Raw genomic sequence first — 20,953 nt, 5'->3', positions numbered from 1 at the left:
AAGGTGGATTAGTAAAAGGTGGATTAGTAAAAGGTGGATTAGTAAAAGGTAGATTGGTAAAAGGTGGATTAGTAAAAGGTGGATTAGTAAAAGGTGGATTAGTAAAAGGTGGATTAGTAAAAGGTGGATTGGTAAAAGGTGGATTGGTAAAACAATAAATGAAACAATAAACTTTATTTTGTTTGCAGATCCTTTTCGTTCTCTTTTTATCTTGATTATCCATACAGTGATCCGATCAAACAATGTCAATGGCATACGTTCCAAATAATTCATTCTTTACTTTTACTATTAATTCACTTCAACATTAACTGTAACGAAATCATAATAAGCAATAATTCCCTAGTTTTCTTTATATTGTATCAGAACGTAAATGTAATATTTCCGCATTAGTTCAACGACAACAACAACAACAAAAAAAGAAACGCTGTTTTAACACTGTTGAATCAACAAAAGTTTTACAATAATGTCCAAACGTTCGGCCTAGTAACGAAACAACAGCAACAATAAATGTAAATGTGACGCTGGTCACCTCGCTAAACCTAATACAAGATGATGAAAAACCTAATACATCATGATGCTCCCCTGATTCGACAGGTGATCTAAAAAACCGTTATACTCTTCAGCTTAGTAGCTGTGAACTAAAGTTAGCGCGATTTTTTTTTGCATCAATTTTTTTTAAGATCGTAATCGTAACCTCTTGCAGGCGCAAAAAAAAACCTGTGATAGAAACGCTTTTAACAAACGTTGTTCGTTACTTGCTTAATATTTACATATATATCTCGATAACGACTATGATCCAATCTAATAAACCGCGCGCGTTAGTTTCCGTCAGACTAAACCTCGCCTATGTTTTTTCTTATTCTATGACGGAGACGCTAAAATTTACACCAAACTGCTTACTCAATGTAATGATGTCATAGGAAATGTAAACGTGACGCCGGTTGCTTCGCCAAACCTAATTTTCTCAAGTGTAGAATTTGTTTGATATACTAATCGTTCTAGTGCGACTAATAGTTATGTTTGTGACGCTCCCCTTATTTTTCTACACATAATTGAAAATTAAATAAAACAAACCCGTTACACTCTTCAGCTAAAGAATGAAAAAAGACGGTACCTACATGCAAAATTTCGCGATTTTTGTTGAAACATCTTTTTTTTTTTTCAGCAATAGTTACCTATACTACTAATAGTTACCGTGTCGGGATGTTTAATTTAGAAAAAAAAAACTAAATAGAAACGCCAAGTCTGGTGAAAGCCATAGCCTTGTGCTCTGGAAGAAGAAATGGCACGAGGTCGGACGGCGCGTGGACACTTTTTTCTCAACGCCAAGGGGACCGAAGTCGAAGCACGAATGCTCCATCATGATTGCGTGGGGCTCCTGGCAAAACTTTAAAAAACAGGAGATGTTTCGGTGGCCTTTCACGCTATGCAATATAGCAGCTTCTTTTTCGAAACGTCGTTTAGCATCTGCCGCTTCCCCTTTGAGTTTCTTGATGACAACACAATGCTCCTCGTCGGTGCATTTCGCTGATTTCGCCAAATAAACAGATCCAAATGTGCCACTCCCTATCTCTTCCTTTATGCATATTGTATTCCATCTAAACTCTGGCAAAGAAAACTGCCGTCTTCGCTTTTTAATAGAAAGAGATGGAAGCTTGAAAGCCGAAATCTCGATCACGAGCGCGCCGTGAAGCTTTCGCAGCAAAATTTAAATTATGCCAAATTAAATTGGTCAAAGGTCAAAACATTCATTCCAACCGTACTATTTATGGATGCATGTATCAGTGGTTTTCACTGTCACGCCATCAAAAAATAAATTCGAAACCATTTCATGAAAAAAGCTGATAAATTCAAATGTTATAAAATGGTAATAAATAAACAACATCTCCCAGTCTCAGTTCTGTTGTTTCGTTACTAGGCCGAACGTTTGGACATCATTGTAAAACTTTTGTTGATTCAACAGTGTTAAAACAGCGTTTCTTTTTGTTGTTGTTGTTGTTGTCGTTGAACTAATGCGGAAATATTACATTTACGTTCTGATACAATAAAAAGAAAACTAGGGAATTATTGCTTATTATGATTTCGTTACAGTTAATGTTGAAGTGAATTAATAGTAAAAGTAAAGAATGAATTATTTGGAATGTATACCATTTACATTGTTTGATCGGATCATTGTATGGATAATCAAGATAAAAAGAGAACGAAAAGGATCTGCAAACAAAAGTTTATTGTTTCATTTATTGTTTTACCAATCCACCTTTTATTAATCCACCTTTTACTAATCCACCTTTTACCAATCTACCTTTTACTAATCCACCTTTTACTAATCCACCTTTTACTAATCCACCTTTTACCAATCCACCTTTTACTAATCCACCTTTTACTAATCCACCTTTTACTAATCCACCTTTTACTAATCCAGTCCATGTTTTACAAATCCACTCCACTCCACTCCAGTCCATGTTTTACCATATGCCACTTTTTTGAAGGCGGTGGGTAACCGCTGTAAGGTTAGGACAAGAGAAATAAATACTCCATCCAACAAGTCTACGTGCAAATTATTTCGTGTGAGTTGCAAAGTTGCATAGTGTATATGACACAAACATTTTCGAAGCAGTGATTTCGTACGATTAAATGGAAGAAAAATGCACAATCTTCTTCACTTTAGTAATTTGAGACAAGGACGGCACTGTAATTGTAGTTGAAGTGATTCAAGGTCAACGCACCGTTTTAGCCAAATGTTGTTTTGAGAACTCTAAAAAAATACCCGTCCATCACGAATTGTAATAGGAGGGTGTGCGATGTTTTATAATAACACACAGTAGTTTAGGCCATTTTTCGAATGACTGATGATTACATTACAATGAGTTTTACATGATAGTTCGTTTACAGCAATTTTAATACAGTGGCTTTTTCCTTCACTTAAAATGAAACAAGTGATGAATGGTTTAACATTTTTCAAAAGCACAGAATTATAGGAGGGCTTTTATCATAATTACACATGTTGTTTTAAATTGTTAGCAGCAGCAGTAGAAGTAAGCGTGGTGGTGGTGGTGGTAGTGGTGGTGGTAGTAGTAGTAGTAGTAGTAGTAGTAGTAGTAGTAGTAGTAGTAGTAGTAGTAGTAGTAGTAGTAGTAGTAGTAGTAGTAGTAGTAGTAGTAGTAGTAGTAGTAGTAGTAGTAGTAGTAGTAATTGCTTTATTTGCATGACCACAAGATTTACAGTATTGCAAAAGCTTATATAATCTAATTACTAACAAAACAGTGTAAAGTATCATAACAATATATAATTAATTCTAAGTTACATCATCAATATCCAATAATAGCCTGTCACGTATAATCATACATGAAGAAATAAACTTCATAACCAGTTTGTTTACATTATAGTCTTTAGAGTTCATCAGTAGTTTCACAATGTCTGATGTCGATTTCGTTTGAATATCAGGTATCATTTTACTTATGTCTTCATAGAATGTCTGCCTCTGTAAAGAGTAGCAACTACATTGAAACAAGAAATGAGTTTCATTTTCCACTTGATTTGATTGACACAACTGACATAATCTTAACTCTCTAGGAAGATGATCTTTCTGATGTCTACCAGCTTCAATTCTGAGTTTGTGGTTACTTAATTTAAACTTAACTAGGTTTCGTCTATCAGGAAAATTTCTTAAATGAGTTAAATAATTAGACGAAGAGTATTCATTCTTGAAAACCTTATAGAACTCTAACTTTTTTGAGTGTTCAAGGTTGTGTTGCCAGAAACGTAGATACTTGTTTTTCATATTAGTTTCAATTTGCCTTATTGTCTCATTGCTAAAATTTTCAGGATTTAGATCAGATGAATAGTATTTTTCTAACATGCCCATAAAAGTGGAGTAAAAACCGGAATTATTAATGGAGTGTAAATGTTTTGACATCAGAAAAGATTGCTTAACGATAGAGTCATTCTCCTTATTGTTTAGGTAAACAAAGTATTTCATAATTTTTTGGTTTATTGCAATAAGTAATGGATATCGCCCTAACTCAGCCCTACATGCTAGGTTAGAGGCTTTGTTGTTTACCTCCAAATAGCGTTTGCAAAACTTTAAATGTACTTTTTCTAATGGGGAATTATCCCATGTTTTGAACTCCTGCTTCGTGTACATACCCCAAACCTCACTGTTATAGCTTAAGATCGAGAATATCATCGTGTCGAAGATCTGAGATGCTGTGTTGGGATTTAGTTTACTGAGGAGTGTGTGTTTTTGGATGTTAGAGAAGGCGTGCATGGCCTTTTCTTTTAAGTGATCTAACGCAAGAGTGAAATTTCCTGTTGGGGTTAAACGAGTTCCTAAATAAGTGTATTCCTGAACAATTTCAACAGGTTCGGTGTCTATTTTAAAATTAATGTCAACGGATTTCTTTGAGCGTTTCTGAAAGATCATTACTTTTGTCTTCTTAGGATTGATTTTTAGCATCCATGATTTGCAGTAAGAAGATAGCGTATTTAAACAGTTTTGCAATCCTGTTTTGGATCTCGACAGAATGATTAAATCATCAGCATACAGAAGTGAGTTTATTTTCGTTCCATTTGGGAGGACAAATGGATCAGAAAGCGCGTTTTGAAATGAATATGGCAGATTGTTAATATAAAAGTTGAATAACAGAGGACTTAGAATACACCCTTGACGGACACCCCTGGAGTACGAGAAAGATCGTGTTTTGTTGTCTCCAATTCTTATAGAACAGGAAGAATTACAATAAAGAGTTTTAATTAGATTGTAAAATTGTCCTCCAATGCCAGCACCGAGTAGCTTATAAAATAAACCAACGTGCCAGACGGAGTCAAAAGCCTTGCGGAAATCTACGAAACAGGCATAGACCCTTTCTTTGTGATAGTGAACGTATTTATCTAGCAGGGCTCGAAGAGTAAAAACATGGTCTGCAGTGCGGTTTTCAGGCAGAAAGCCAATTTGTGAGTTATGTAATATTTTGTTTTCTTTTAAATAAGAGTGTAGACGTTGATTTAAGATTGAGCAGAACAGTTTTCCGAGGCAACTTGATACACAGATGCCCCTGTAGTTTGTCGGATCATTCTTGTCACCAGATTTGTAAATGGGGGTTATCAGGCCTTGGCACCATACATAGTAGTAGTAGTAGTAGTAGTAGTAGTAGTAGTAGTAGTAGTAGTAGTAGTAGTAGTAGTAGTAGTAGTAGTAGTAGTAGTAGTAGTAGTAGTAGTAGTAGTAGTAGTAGTAGTAGTAGTAGTAGTAGTAGTAGTAGTAGTGGTGGTGGTGGTGGTAGTGGTAGTGGTAGTGCTAGGAAATCGCTTTGTTTGCATGACTGCAAGATTTTACAGTATTGCAAAAGCTAAGTAATTATTAATAAAACAAGGGTAATAGTAATATTGTCCTAAGTTACATCACTTTCATTTGATAATAACAATGTATCACGTGTATCTATAAATGAGGAAATGAACTTCGTTGCTAGCTTATTTACATGATGATCGTTCATGAGTAGTTTTATGCTTTCTGAGGTTGATTTCCTTTCAAAGTCAGGTTTTATCTCATTGACTCGATTTAAGAAAGTCTCCCTCTGAAAAGAGTATCTGCTACATTGAAGCAAGAAATGAGATTCATTTTCCACTTGATTTGATTTGCACAATGGGCATAATCTGGTTTCACTGGGTATATGATCTCTCTGATACCGACCTAGTTCAATCATAAGTTTATGATTACTTATTTTAAACTCCACTAAATTTCGCCTTTCATTAGCTGGTGTAAGTAATCGGATGTGGAGAATTCATCTTTGAAAACTTTGTAAAATTCTAGTCTCTTTCAATGTTCAACGCTGAGTCGCCAGAAATATTTATATTTCTTCTTCATATAGGTTTAATATCGTCTAACTGTGTCATTATCAAAAGATTCAGGAACTAAATTAGATGAATGGTATTGTTCTATCATGTTGATAAAATTGGAATAAAATCCGGAATTATTAATAAAGTGAAGGTTTTTCGACACAAGGGAGTTCGTTTGACTATAGAGGAATAATTCTTCTTGTTTAGATAGACAAAATATTTCATAATTTTTACATTAATTGGGACAATTAGCGGTAATCTTCCAAGTTCGGCTCTACAAGCTAAGTTAATTAGAGGCCTTATTGTTTACTTCTAAGTAGCGTTTACAGAATTTGAGATGAATTTTTTGCTATTGCGGAATTGTCCCATTTGTTTTTTGTTTTTCGTTTTTTTTGTTGTTTGTTTGTTTTGGTTTTTTTTTTGCTTTTTATAGTGGTGATGGTGGTGGTGGTGGTACTGGTAGTGGTAGTGGTAGTAGTAGTAGTTCTTCGTTTCACCACAGGTCAGTTTGGATTCCGTTCAATTCCGCGTCCCTGATACCCATGAGGCTCTAGATAGCATTAACAATTAACAATTTCTATTTTAACATTTTAACTTACCGCTGCTGCACTGTTCAACGTTTTCAGACAATAGATCGAGTAATGCCAGGGTCTTCTTTCTTCTCGTATGGAATTTCTTCTTCTTCGAATTCTTAACCAATTGCTTAATCTCATCGATGTCATCCTTTAAGCTCTGTACAAGTCCTTCGTCATTCTGAATGGCAGAGGAGACTGCAAAAATTTTTTTTTGAATTTTAGAATTTTTGAATTTTTTTCGTTAATTGGGACAATTAGCGGTAATCTTCCAAGTTCGGCTCTGCAAGCTAAGTTAAAGGCCTTATTGTTTACTTCTAAGTAGCGTTTACAGAATTTGAGATGAATTTTTTCTATTGCGGAATTGTCCCATTTGTTTGTTTGTTTGTTTTGTTTTGTTTTTTGCTTTTTAAAGTAGTAGTGGTGGTGGTGGTGGTACTGGTAGTGGTAGTGGTAGTAGTAGTAGTAGTTCTTCGTATCACCACAGGTCAGTTTGGATTCCGTTCAATTCCGCGTCCCTGATACCCATGAGGTTCTAGATAGCATTAACAATTGACAATTTCTATTTTAACATTTTAACTTACCGCCGCTGTCTCCGCCGCTGCACTGTTCAACGTTTTCAGACAATTGATCGAGTAATGCCAGGGTCTTCTTTCTTCTCGTATGAAATTTCTTCTTCTTCTTAACCAATTGCTTAATCTCATCGATGTCATCCTTTAAGCTCTGTACAAGTCCCTCGTCATTCTGAATGGCAGAGGAGACTGCAAACAATTTTTGAAGTGATACTGTCAGAAATAACTAGAGATTAATTAGATAACCTGATTGGCTTCGTATGGAAACATGCTTAGTCTTCTCACATGTTCCATACTTCATAGGCACTAAGGGAAAATTTAACTACTTCAAACGTCTTGGTGAAGGAGACATCTTTCTAAATATCGGGATTTCATAGGCATTTCCTTTTTTGTCTTTTTTAAGCCAACGAAAGCCAAATATTTTCGTCCGAAACGTCTGTTATTAGTTTTTGATTAACGTTATGTTTTAATGTTTTTTCAAGTCAGAGTCCGAGACGTTTAAGATTGTATTATGTCCATTCCTAAGTAAAAGTTTAGTATTTTGCATTTATAGTACACTGAGCAGTTAAGTAACAACGTGAATAAAATTTCCTTTCTATGAAATAATTTTGCTATCCTTCTTTTTCGCCATCCGTTAACAACACACGAAGATGAGGAAATTAAAACCCACATAATAATAAATAAAAATATTAAAGTATTATTAAAAAATAAAAAGTATTAGAAATATTTCTTAATATTTTCATTACCAGTTTTGTCTTCCGCGTCGATCATCAGCGGCAACAAAATAAGGCAAAGAATGAACACTGTTTCTTTGATAGCCATCTTTGATTCTGCTGACGGAAACACAAAAGTAAACGCGGCTTACTAGTTTTCAAATTGTCACTACCTGATGTAACCAAATTTGTGACCAAATTTGTTATCACTTCACAAAGGGACAATAGAAAACGTATTAGGATATTAATGAACAGTGAAATAAGTCATTTTGGCTTTAAAAAGGCAACAAACAATAACACAAGTGGTTTGGTGGTAGTACAATTCATTTTGGACACTTTTGTGTCCAAATCTAGTGTGATTGTATAAGAAACTTACAACACAATTCTAATGCGCGAATTGTAAAAATTTTTATAAATCTCGAAACTGAGTAAGATTTAATTATGATTTAAACTTAAAATTTGAAATTAAAATTAACACCTGATAGCCAAAACATTTTTAAGCGGAGCGCCGCGCGCACTGAAGACGCGCGTGCGCGAAGCCCCATAGCTAGAAGATTTTGGTAAACCCATGAGTGCGAGAAATTTTGGTTTGGTTATGACGTCACATCCGTCCAACCGACCGACAGTAAGAACGTACGCTACTTCATGTAATCCAATGTGAACTGAGACACTCAAACCCTGTGCTTCAACCCGGGTTGTTTTCGGCCGGATTTGGGATGTCAAACTTCCTTCAGAGAAATAAAACAGAATTTTGAAGAAAACTAATTGTTGTGTTCGTTGAATATTTCGACAAACAACATATGTCGATAAAGCAGGCGACTAATAAAAAAAGTTTGAAACTCGAGGGCAACTGAGGGGGCGAACAAACAGGCGAAATGTCAGTTGAAAACAAACCTGCGGTGAGTAAGTAGCTCGCAAGTCGCTTAGAAATTAATTGCAATTTGCAGACAATTGTAGGTAATTTTCCATATTTAACATATTTCAAACCACACACAAATATATTGGATTAAAAAGCGTTCTCTGGAAGAAGAAAGAAGTGTGAAAAAAGCTTAAAGATAAAAATGAAAATGAGGACTAATTACAATAAAATGGAGTATCACATAGGCAACGGTTTTCAGTTATAATCCACGTCGACGATCCCTGGCACACAGCGAATATCGTCCTCATTTCCATTTTTATCTTTTAGCTTTTTACACACTTCTTTTTATTCTCAAATTTTCGCACCCTCTTCATATATATTTCCGTTTACGCGCCACATTTTTCATTCGTTAAAGGCTATAGACTGATAGCCGAAAGCTGATGTTGTTAATCTTTTTAACCAGAGAACGCTTTTCAATCCAATATGTCTTATCCTGGTAACAGCTCTACTTTTTAGCTTTCACGTCTGTCGCGACGCTTAAAGCACCGAATTTTGCATATTTTGAAAGAGCGGATCAAATAACAAACACGTAAAAATCGACAAAATTTGACAATTTTATGTTGAAAACACGTATTTTTGAGCAAAAATTAGAAAATATCGGCAAAGTCCAGATAAACTTAGAAAGAAAATATAAAAACTAAGAGGAACAAAGCGAAGTAATCCCAACAACGCTCTATTGTTATCCCTATTGTTTCCTTTGAACAAAGACTGTATGCATAGTTAACGTATGGGGCTATGCGGAAATCTTGCCGGAATTATTTCTTTTTTTGCGACTTTTTCGCAGCGCATATTTGCCAACACGCGCTAATTTTAAGCGCTCACTGAAATATTTCGGACCACAATCAACGATTATTTTTCCTATATTCTCCGTTTGTTAACGTTTATTTAGAGACTAGAATTATTTCTGTAGGAGAAATATTCCCAGAGCTATGAATTGTTTTGAACATTTTGTGTTGGACTTGTGTAATTCATTCGCCATTCGCAGCGCATGCATATATGTAAATACGCTCTAATTGATTTTAAGCGCTCACTGAAATATTTCGCGTAAACAGTTTGTTTTATATGCACTTAGGACAAATAAATCTCCAGAAAGGATGAGAAATTTGTAAGACCTTGTAACGTTTTTAAGTGTAATTACGTTCATACAATAAACAGACTTGCATGTGTATATATAAATGCTGTTGAAAAGGAATTGTGGAGCACCGCTTTAAGGCTGGGCTAAATATATATATATATTAATAAATCGGAAGATCTAGAAAAATTGTTTACCCCCTGAAAATTAAATTTATCTTAAATCACATCCTAATTGGGAAAGACTCCCAGTTTACTCGTTGAATGGTTGTTGTCTTTTTCCCGTGATCATAAAATGTGGAATTTCCTTTTGTTTTTTGGTGAAATGACAAAAATTCTAAATCCTGACGCGTTCACTTTGCATGTCCTTGAAAATTGCTGCCCGGTGTGGCATTTATAGATATCTCTGTCTGTCAAACTTTCAGACAGAATTGACAGGTTCCAAATGGGTGCACTTCGTATTATCCATCTTGCACTCCCATATCATGAATCCCTCGAAATCTCCGGGTGTACGACATTGCAAACAAGGAGAGAGGCACTGTACGCGAAGACATTCAACAACATCAACGATCCAGGATCGCGCCTTTCCTACCTTATCCCGCCGACTCGAGCATTTACGCATGGCCGCTTTTTGCGTTATAGCGGTAGACTAGTGCCCTTTAAATGTAAGACAGAACGTTTCAAAAATTTTCATTCCTGCAAATTTTAAGGCTCCATAGATAACGTTTGACACCATTTTAAGTTATTTTTAATATCCTCTGTAGTAAAATCGCAATTCGCTTAATTCTTATAATACTCTTCTGCAAATGCACTACGAGTGTCGCCCCAAATGTCTCAGGAAATGCAGATATTATGCAAGGCATTACTTTGATTTTCATTATGAAGTATCCATCTAGACAACCTGTCTTACCATGACCGTTCCTAATAGAAGAACTAATAGAAAGTTTTATTTCCGGCCAAATTTATCATACATACCTTGGATAACGTGGTCCTAAGGTACAGATGATCCAGACCTTGATCCCTTTGATCTGAATTTCCAAAACCTACGAAAGATAAAGACGCAGCCAGTAAACTTGAGCTTAGTTCAGATTCATATCTTGTTATATGTATTTTTCAGTCACTGACAGGTATACTCCAAGATCTTACTACAGGAGTTGAACCTACGACATTCCGATTACTAGTCTTGGTGTCTACCGCTAAGCCAAAGGAGACTCGTGGTAGCTAGGCCATTAAACTAGTCTCATGTGACAAACATCCTGCATACTGCTAGGATTTGAATGGTGCTAAGTGCTATATGTGCAATTCATATCTTATTCTTAACCTACCTGGACGAAGGCTCCAGATGCAAGTTCACAAACGAAATGTCCTTCTCTTGAAGAGGCAGGGGGGTTAATGATGAAATAGGTGTGGTGAATGTAGCTCTCCCATTGGCTGGTGGTGACGTCACGAGTCAGCGATTGGCCATCAACGAGGCAAACACTAAGTGACAGCTGTCAGTTTTAGAAGATTAACAAGCCCAGCAATATCATTAAGAATTCCCCCCAAAAAAACTCGTTGTTATTCCCAGCCCCTCAATCTCGTTGAGTTCCCAAAGCAATCTTTCCTAAAAGGTTGGTATGTTTCAATTTAACTACTAAGTCTGCGTCCCACAAATAGAATTTTTGATTAGCACACAAGTCACGTTTGTCCACAAACCTAACTATTTTGGAGGAATTTTTAATGGAATAAAGGCTAGTTCATAACTCTATTTACAGACTGATTCATTGTTTTGCTATATTTTTTGGTATTTTATTGATTTTTTTCACTTTTAAAACATAACTAATACATTTAATAGAAAATTGACGTGCATATTAAATTATAATGCAATACTAAAAACAAAACACGGATATACACGCAGATACACTCACTTGCACTCATATGCATTCCTGTCACAACTGGTGTTTTAAAATTGTTGTGCTATTGACTGCAAGTTTCACTTGTTTCCATTATTTCAAGTATAAAACCGCTCTTATGATACTACTGCTAGAGAAAGTAGTGTTGCTCTGGGCTACGCCTCGAGCAACTCTTACGTCTCTTTCGTGCTAAGCAACCTCCGCTTGCATCCATAACTCGACAATCGCACTCTGTTCTTTTACCATTTCTTAAGAAATATCATTGATCCCGGAGTTAAAAAAAGGCTGGCTGCTCAGTCCCATGCTAAAGTACCAAAATGATATTTATGGTTTACGCTTTGCATGGTGCAAGTTTGGCTTATTCTCTTGAAAATGTTATTGAACGTGCTATTCGCTATTCCAATTCAATTAAAGGTTTTCTTGCTAGATGAATTGCAAGAAAAACCCGGTTAGAGAATGCAGGGATCAAAAAAGCAAAACAAATTAACGGACCACTTTAGTTTGATAAAAATGTTTTAAAGTTCAGTTAACTGTTGCCTTTTGTGAGGAACCAAGAGCGGGACTGGATAGGCGCCATATTTAACAATTAGATTATGAGCTCGAAATTTTAACTGTTAAGCATAGAAATCGAGAGCCAGTAATCCAGGTTTTAATAGAAATCTTTTACCTTATTCTCACTAAATCTCGCAAAGTTCGCGATTTTCAAAAAAATTGCGAAATTTAATACTCGTGAAATATAGGACACGCGAAGAATAAACTCGCGAAATTTAATACTATATTAATGAACACAGTCAAGCTTTTGTTTTATTACTGTTATTGTAACATGTCTCAGCTTCATGTTTAGGAGTTTTTGTGTTTGATCTTGTCCATTAGTTATCTTTCAGTGCATCCCTCTCGCTGTCAGAACTGTCCTCTGCCGCTAAGTTCTTCAAAATCTCAATTATGCAGTCGTCAAACTTTACATGTGTTGGTTCTTTCTAATTGTCTCTCAGTTCTGAGGTCAGAGCTACCTTCACATTAAAGATTCGAAGAAAATCGCGAAATTTAATAAACTCCAATTTTAATTTCCTCTCAAAATCGCGAAATTTAATACTCGAGCGCGAAATATGGCGCTTGACTTTTCGCGAAATAAAATACTCGGGAAATTTAGTGAGAATAAGGTAGTTGTTCAAATCTTAACAACAAGACAGGTTCACGGTTTTTCGTTGAACAATGGTATAAATTAGTCACCCTACGCGCTAATCACTCTACTCACTATCTACAGGAGAATAGATAGTGAGTAGCATAGTCATGCACCAAGAGAGCTGACAGCATTCGTGATAGAAGGCTAGTAGATTTAAATACTAAAATTGATATTGCCACGGAAGATACTTCGCTTGGACAATCAAAATAATATCAAGTGAAACATGCGTTTAAGTTTACAATTATTAAATATTCAACCACTTAGACGGATGTAAAATTTTATTCAGGGAAAGGTTCAGTTCAGTCTTCATTATGCATTGGCATTGTTTTCACATGAAAATTTGCCGGCGACACCAAAGACACCACGATTGGTGACAATCCATAACATCAGGTAACCAAAGCGACGCTTTCATTGGAGGGATCTTTTGTTTACATTTTCCAGAATTTCTGGCTTGTTTCCCCTCAAATGTTCCTCACAGTTACGCTACTTCTGTCTGATGAACTACAAGGAAAACGTAGATAGCATAAAAGAAACCATGCAAACAATCCTAAAAAGAAATCATTTCAACCCTGAAAACAACGATGGGATAAAAGGCTGTTTTCAATTCGCGAATTAGCAGGGCTATTTTAAACAAAGGCCCCTTAAATTTTAGAATAATTATTTTAAATTGGGCTTTTACAATTATGGTTGTAATTGAAAATTTAAGATGAAACGTCCTAGTTCAAACCAAACCATCGTGGCGTGTTTGCAACCAACCAATAAGAACCTTTATATTTTCTGTACAGCGCGTGAGAGAATTTTCTGATCAATCGATTGCGTAAAACTTTTTTCTGCGCAATACTTTCTTGTCCTTATGATATAATAGAATTGGTTCATGCTTTTAGCTGTGCGTATATCGACTTATGGATGTATGCTGGAAGTTTGGAGAGAACGAGAGAAGCGTAAGATTTATCGTCACATTTAGGCAAGTCAACAACACTCGAATACGTTTATCAGTGATTCTTCCGCCGGTGTCTAGTGTGAACTATTTGGAAGGAATATTTAATGAGGTGGAATAAAGGTTAGTTCATAATTCTACTTACAGACTGGTTTATTGTTGTGCTATTGACTGCAAGTTTTACTTGTTTCCGTCATTTCGAGTATAAATCGCTCTCATGATACTACTGCTAGAAAAAGCAGTGTTGCTCTCGATTACGCCGCGAGCAACTCGAACGCCTCTCTCGTGCTTAGCAACCTTCGCTTGCATCCACCATTCGACAATCGCACTTTGTTCGTTTACCAGTTTTTTTTAGAAATATCGTTGAGCCTGGAGTTAAAAAAAGGCTGGCTGCTCAGTCCCATGCTAAAGTACCACAATAATGACATTTATGGTTTACGCTTTGCATGGTGCAAGTTTGGCCTATTCTTTTGAAAATGTTATTGAACGTGGTATTCGCTATTCCAATTCGATTAAAGGTTTTCTTGCTAGATGAATTGCAAGAAAAACCCGGTTGGAAAATGTAAGGTTAAAAAAAGCAAAACAAATTAACGGACCACTTTAGTTTGATAAAAATGTTTTAAAGTTCAGTTAACTGTTGCCTTTTGTGAGGAGCCAAAAGCGGGACTGAATAGGCGCGATATTTAACAATTAGATTATGAGCTCGAAATTTCAACTGTCACGCATAAAAATCGAGAGCCAATAATCCAGATCTGTTACCTCATTCTCACTAAATCTCGCGATGTTCGCGATTTTGAAAAAATCGGGAGATTTAATACTCGTGAAATATAGGACACGCAAAGAATAAACTCGCAAAATTTAATACTATATTAATGAAATCAATCAAGCTTTTGTTTTATTACTGTTATTGTAACATGTCTCAGATTCAGATTTAGGGGTTTTAGTATTTGATTTTGTCCATTAGTTATCTTCCAGTGCATCCCTCTCGCTGTCAGAACTGTCCTCTGCCGCTAAGTTCTTCAAAATCTCAATTGTGCAGTCGTCAAACTTTACATCTGTTGGTTCTTTCTAATTGTCTCTCAGTCCTGAGGTCAGAGCTACCTTCACATTAAAGATTCGAAGAAAATCGCGAAATTTAATTCACTCCAATTTTAATTTCCTCTCAAAATCGCGAAATTTAATACTCGCAAAATATGGCGCTTGACTTTTCGCGAAATTTAGTGGGAATAAGGTAGATATTCAAATCTTAAAAACAAGACAGGTTCACGTTGTTTCTTTGAATAATGATATAAATTAGCCACCCCACGTGCTACTCACTCTACTCACTATCTACAACAGAATAGATAGTGAGTAGTATAGCCATGTACTAAGAGAACTGACAGCATTCGTAATAGAAGACTAGTAGATTTAAACACTAAAAATTTATATTGCCACGGAAGATACTTCGCTTGGACAATCAAAATAATATCAAGTGAAACATGTGTTTAAGTTTACAATTATTAAATATTCAACCACTTAGACGGATGTAAAATTTTATTCAGGGAAAAGTTCGGCTCAGTTTTCATTATGAATTGCCATTGTTTTCACGGAAAAAATTTGCCGGCGACACCAAAGACACCAAGATTGGTGACAAACCATAACATCAGGCAACCAAAGCGACGCTTTCATTGGAGTGATCTTTTGTTTACATTTTCCAGAATTTCTGGCTTGTTTCCCCTCAAATGTTCCTCACAGTTACGCTACTTCTGTCTGATGAACTACAAGGAAAACGTAGATAGCATAAAAGAAACCATGCAAACAATCCTAAAAAGAAATTATTTCAACCCTGAAAACAACGATGGGATGAAAGGCTGTTTTCAATTCGCGAATTAGTAGGGCTATTTTAAACAAAGGCCCCTTAAATTTTAGAATAATTATTTTATATGTAAATTCGGCTTTTACAATTATGGTTGTAATTGAAAATTTAAGATGAAACGTCCTAGTTCAAACCAAACCATCGTGGCGTGTTTGCAACCAACCGATAAGAACCTTTATTTTTTTTCTCTACAGCGCATGAGAGAATTTTGTAAGCAATCGATTACGTAAAACTCTTTTCTGCGCAATACTTTCTTCTCCCTATGTTATAATAGAATTGGTTCATGCTTTTAACTGTGCGTATATCGACTGATGGGTGCATGCTGGAAGTTTGGAGAGCACGAGAGAAGCGTAAGATTTCTCGTCACATTTAGGCAAGTCAACAACACTCGAATACGTTTATCAGCGATTCTTCTGTGTGTGATCTATTTTAAAGGAATTTTTGATGGAATAAAGGTTAGTTCATAACTCTACTTACAGACTGGTTTATTGTTGTGCTATTGACTGCAAGTTTTACTTGTTTCCATTAATTCGAGTATAAAACCGCTCTAATGATACTACTGCTAGAGAAAGTAGTGTTGCTCTCGATTACGCCGCGAGCAACTTCGTGCTTAGCAACCTCCGCTTGAATCCACAATTCGACAATCGCACTCTGTTCGTTTACCGGTTCTTAAAAAACATCATTGAGACGGAGTTAAAACAAGGCTGGCTGCTCAGTCCCATGTTAAAGTCCCACAGAAATGATTTCTTTTTTACGCTTTGCGCGGTGCAAGTTTGGCTTATTCTCTTGAAAATGTTATTGAACGTGCTATTCGCTATTCCAATTAAATTAAAGGTTTTCTTGCTAAATGAGCCTATTGCAAGAAAAACCGGGCTAGAAAAAGTAGTGATCAAAGAAAGCGAAATAAATTAACGGACGACTCTAGTTTGTTTAAGCCGTGACAGTTTTAAAATTCAGTTAACTGTTGCCTTTTATGAGGAGCCAAGAGAAGGGCTGGATAGGTGCCATATTTAACAATTAGATTATGAGCTCGAAATTTCAACTATCACGCATAGAAATCGTGAGTGATAATCCAATTGTTTTAGTACAAATCTGCTAGTTGTTCAAATCTTAACAACAAGACAGGTTCACGTTTTTTCTTTGAACAATGATATAAATAGGTCACCCCACTCGCTACTCACTCTACTTACTATCTACAGGAGAATAAATAGTGAGTAGCATAGTCATGCACCAAGAGAACTGACAGCATTCGTGATAGAAGGCTAGTAGTTTTAAATACTTAAAATTTATTTTGCCACGGAAGATACTTCGCTTGGACAATCAAAATAATATCAAGTGAAACATGTGTTTAAGTTACAATTATTAAATCTTTAACCACTTAGACGGATGTAAAATTTTATTCAGGGAAAGGTTCGGCTCAGTTTTCATTATGAATTGGCATTGTTTTCACGTGAAAATTTGCCGCCGGCAACACCAGAGACAGCATTATAAGTGAAAAACCATACCATCAGGTAACCAAAGCGACGCTTTCATTGGAGTGATCTTTTGTTTACATTTTCCAGAATTTCGGGCTTATTCCCCCTCAAATGTTCCTTACAGTTACGCTACTTCAGTCTGATGAACTACAAGGAAAACGTAGGTAGCATAAAAGAAACCATGCAAACAATCCTTAAAAAAATATATTTCACACAAAACACCGATGGGATGGAAGACTTTTTCTATCCCCGAATTAGCAGGGCTATTTTAAGCAAAGTCCCTTAAATTTTAGAATAATAATTATTTTAAATTAGGCTTTTACAATTAATGGTTCTTAAGAAGCAGCGAACGTCTTAAAGACTTTTGGAAAACCAGAGAGGTTCCATTATAAACCGAAACTGCCGTTGAAATCCCTGTTTATCTGGGAAAATATGGTTCATAGTTGGATTTGGACGTAAATACTGCGTGTCGAGTAAATAAAGAACAAAGTTTAGAACCGTAAGTGTAGAATTTCATAAGGGCAGACAGAGCCTAATAATTAAGAGCGGCTGCCTGTAAGAATCGAGAACTGCATTTCAGCGACCACTTGGTCGAATTTCTGATATTTCGCCTGAAAATACCCTTGGATTAACTATTTTCGAAAATCATATTTTAAAGTTCCAAGGTATTTTATTTTTTGAGAAAATTGCAAGAGTTTGAAATGCGGCCTAGGTGCGGTCACGGGCCGATGAAAACCGCGAAAGTTTAGGTCAAAGGACGAAGCTTCGTTCACGGTGTAAAATTACCCAATGAACTTGAAACTTTACAAAAACCTAGTAAGACCAACCATCTCACAAGAAAATTAATACAATAAACATTCCAAACTCGCTGGCTTAACTTTCTAAAGCATGCAGGTCTTACAGCATTAACAATAATCAAAAGGACAAGATTTCGGCAGAAGTTGCCACAATAAGCGAAAAAATTGGCCAGAAAATTAGAAGCGACGTAGAATTATGGGACAAATACGGTGACAAATGACAACTGCAAAGTTTAGTTGAAAGAATAAAAGAGATGAATAATTATTAAACTTAATATTATGATATTTTCGAATTTCTTTCCGCTTGATGGACCTCCAAATGAAGAGGCACGGTGTGAAATAAAATGGTGATCAGTTGTCCCCAGTGAGCAGTGAGGAGATGTATGAGGAACGGCTACTGTTTCATAGCATCTCCAGTGAGATCAACAGGCGGTGGTAGACTGGCGGCCATAAATTGTTCTGAGGATTGTTGTGAGTGGTGCCCATCTATCAAAGAGCCCGTCAGGTCGACAGTATTGGACATGCTCGAGACGAGAGAGTGGGCGAATTGTTTGCTCACCCGAACGCACATTAAGACGAGCTTTAACTTAAGGCTACTTTTTTTCGAGGATGTAATGTTACTGAGATTCCAGGGTATCAAACAGCCACCAGAATGTGAAGTGAGTATTGTTGTAGACATCATAGTAATGCGTCCATTTTAAACCAACTCACTCACGAAGATAAAAAGACATTAGGCCTAATTTACGAGGTCGGAATTGCTCATAGAACCCAAACCAACCATAGTTCTATGTACCCAATGATATATGAATGGTTATGATTAAGGGAGTTATTTGAATTAAGCATAAGATAAAGTTTCCATGTGGCACAATTGGACCATCTCAAGTACGACTTAGTCTGTTCACCTTGTCTGATAAAGGCCAATATCGTGAAATCCGGCGAGAAAAGTTATTTTATCCATATAGGCATTAGTGCTTCAAACAAAAAGAATCCTTTATATGAACTATATCAAGAAAGAAAATCTTCATGGCAATTAAAGATTTTAACTTTATACTCGAAGGCAAAAAATGACTACATAATATCTTGTGTCTGTTATAGCGCGACCTGGCGATCACATCAAGAATAAGCAAACCATTTCTTTCGATTCCACCAGACAATAAAATGTAGAATTAAGGACGGTGCCTACTTTTGTTACTGCGCATACGTTCTGTGCATCTCGAGATACTCGGGCTTCCTATGGGTGGTACCTACTAATACAGGGATATTTTTGCGCCCAGAAAGCAGAACTTAGCAAGTGCTTTTGTTATCCAAAAAGAAAATTGAGGGTAACCATGCATTTTTCAGCGACAATAAAGCTTCAATTTGGAAATAAAAAAGCCATACATTGCTTTGTATTTTACTGATTTTTTTGAATAATTATTGCTTTATTATCTCTAAAAACTGAATTTCAATACCCCTTGTCAATTAAGGTCTGCTTTCCTCGCATAGTAATACGCATAGTAATAAACTGCGCAAAAATACTTCTTTATTAGTAGTCATAGTCCTTAATTAACACGGCCAAATGGTATGTTCCTGCATGGCGTCTAGTTAAACTTCATATATATCCAGTCTAAGGGCGAATGTGACCGTGTTGGCATTCCACACACTAGCTTACGCATAACCTAAGTGGCAAAGTGCAGTATGAAGATCTATAATCAAATTTTCCTGTTTCGTTTGTGGCCCATTCTCGAAACTATGAGCTAGATTGCGGTTCATCAGGATCGGCTTATATCTACATGAAACAATGGAGACATGGGGTTTGGGGTACGCAGTTTCGGGTAATTATAATTGCTAAAATTAATTATAAGTGTTAATATAAATGCTAAAATACGAAGCAATGTATGGCATTTTTATCAAATTGAAGCTTTATTATCTTTGAAAAATGCATGGTTACCCCTAATTTCCTTTTTAAATACCATAAGCACTTGCTAAATTCTGCTTTCTCCGCATAGTTTTAAACCGTACAAAAATATCCCTGCATTAATAGGCACAACCCGTGGGAAAACTCCAGTATCTCGAGATGCGCAGAATACATGCGCAGTTGCAAAAGTAGGCACTGTCCTTAATTGAGTTAATCAGTCTTAAGGAAAATGTATGGCGTGGGACCAAAAAAACTGTCCTTTATAACGAGTGTCCGTATTAAGCAGGTGTCCGTAAGCGGGGTGCTCTGCCGCACTTTGTAACACCTGTCGCACTTTGTAATAAGCTTTTAAATTACTTTTGAATACGATGTTCGGTGGAAAATAAGTGAATTAACTAATCCCCCAGGGCACAAATACGTCCTTCTTCAACTGAGGAGATGAAAAAGAAACGCGTTTACCCCTACGCTTCTCGCAATTGTTATTTGTCTTGACTACGATCTATCGTGACAGAAACACTAGTTTGTAATCACGAATAATGACTTTTTAAATTCGGTTTTGTTAAGCCGCTCCATTGGCTAGGTACTAGTCTAATTTACCGTGCAAATGACCTTATTGCATGTTTGATTAGTAAATGACAGCTTAATGCAGATATTAAAAAGGTATTTACCATGGGGTCTTAAGATCTTAAATAAAGGTTCGAATTTGAAATATACTGGCATCTCCTGCTGATGAAAATAAAAATGGTTTGTTTCCGTGGGGTTTTAGAGAGAAAGAATCTGGAAAGCAACTTGCAAGGACATACTGCATCGGTAAAAGAGTGGAGGACACATCTTGCTGGTATTGAGAACAGCTATGCAAAATGGTACGATCCGGAAAAAAAGGGCTTTGACTGGGAGTCTTCTAAGAAGATACCGTTAACTATATTTGAATAGAATAATTGTAAAATAGTATCGTATTTTAATTCAAAAATCGAATTGGCTTAACATAAGCCAGAATATGGAACAGCAACCATCATAGTAGCCTCCCACGCAGTCGTTTTTAGGGGATTCGTATTACCTCCTCCCCACAAACGCCTGCTTACCCAAGCGCCACATTCCTTTCCGTCGCAAAGCCAATCACAGTGAACCTTCTAAATTCTGGAAGGTTGACCTTGACCTCAGAACGCCTCGCGGGAACAGTGAAAAACATCACAACGGAGACAGAACTTGACCGAGCTTACGTGAGCTTTTAGCAC

General features: G+C 36.3%; 2 protein-coding genes across 6 annotated transcripts in view; one reads left to right on the top strand and one right to left on the bottom strand.

Moving 5' to 3' along the window:
• Positions 1-20,953, top strand: part of LOC146467294 (uncharacterized) — a 285,496-nt gene that overhangs the window by 62,593 nt on the left and 201,950 nt on the right. The gene's annotated exons all lie outside the window — the stretch shown is intronic.
• LOC146467299 (C-type lectin domain family 4 member G-like) overlaps positions 1-20,953 on the bottom strand; it is a 134,244-nt gene that overhangs the window by 1,096 nt on the left and 112,195 nt on the right. For 3 of the 5 annotated variants that reach the window (XM_085126219.1, XM_085126216.1, XM_085126217.1), the window contains exons 6-7: positions 6,992-7,168; positions 6,435-6,605 (exon numbers count right to left, since the gene is read on the bottom strand). In XM_085126219.1, coding sequence (XP_084982345.1) covers positions 6,435-6,605; positions 6,992-7,168 — 348 coding nt within the window. Of the gene's footprint in view, positions 1-6,434; positions 6,608-6,991; positions 7,169-20,953 lie in introns of all 5 variants that reach the window. The other 2 variants (XM_085126218.1, XM_085126220.1) reach the window with 2 other exon arrangements.

Source organism: Pavona decussata, unplaced genomic scaffold (assembly GCF_977016875.1).
Source record: "Pavona decussata unplaced genomic scaffold, jaPavDecu1.1 SCAFFOLD_137, whole genome shotgun sequence".
NCBI lineage: Eukaryota > Metazoa > Cnidaria > Anthozoa > Scleractinia > Agariciidae > Pavona > Pavona decussata.
Note: the sequence above shows the minus strand (reverse complement) of the source record. Positions and strands in the feature narration are given on the sequence as shown.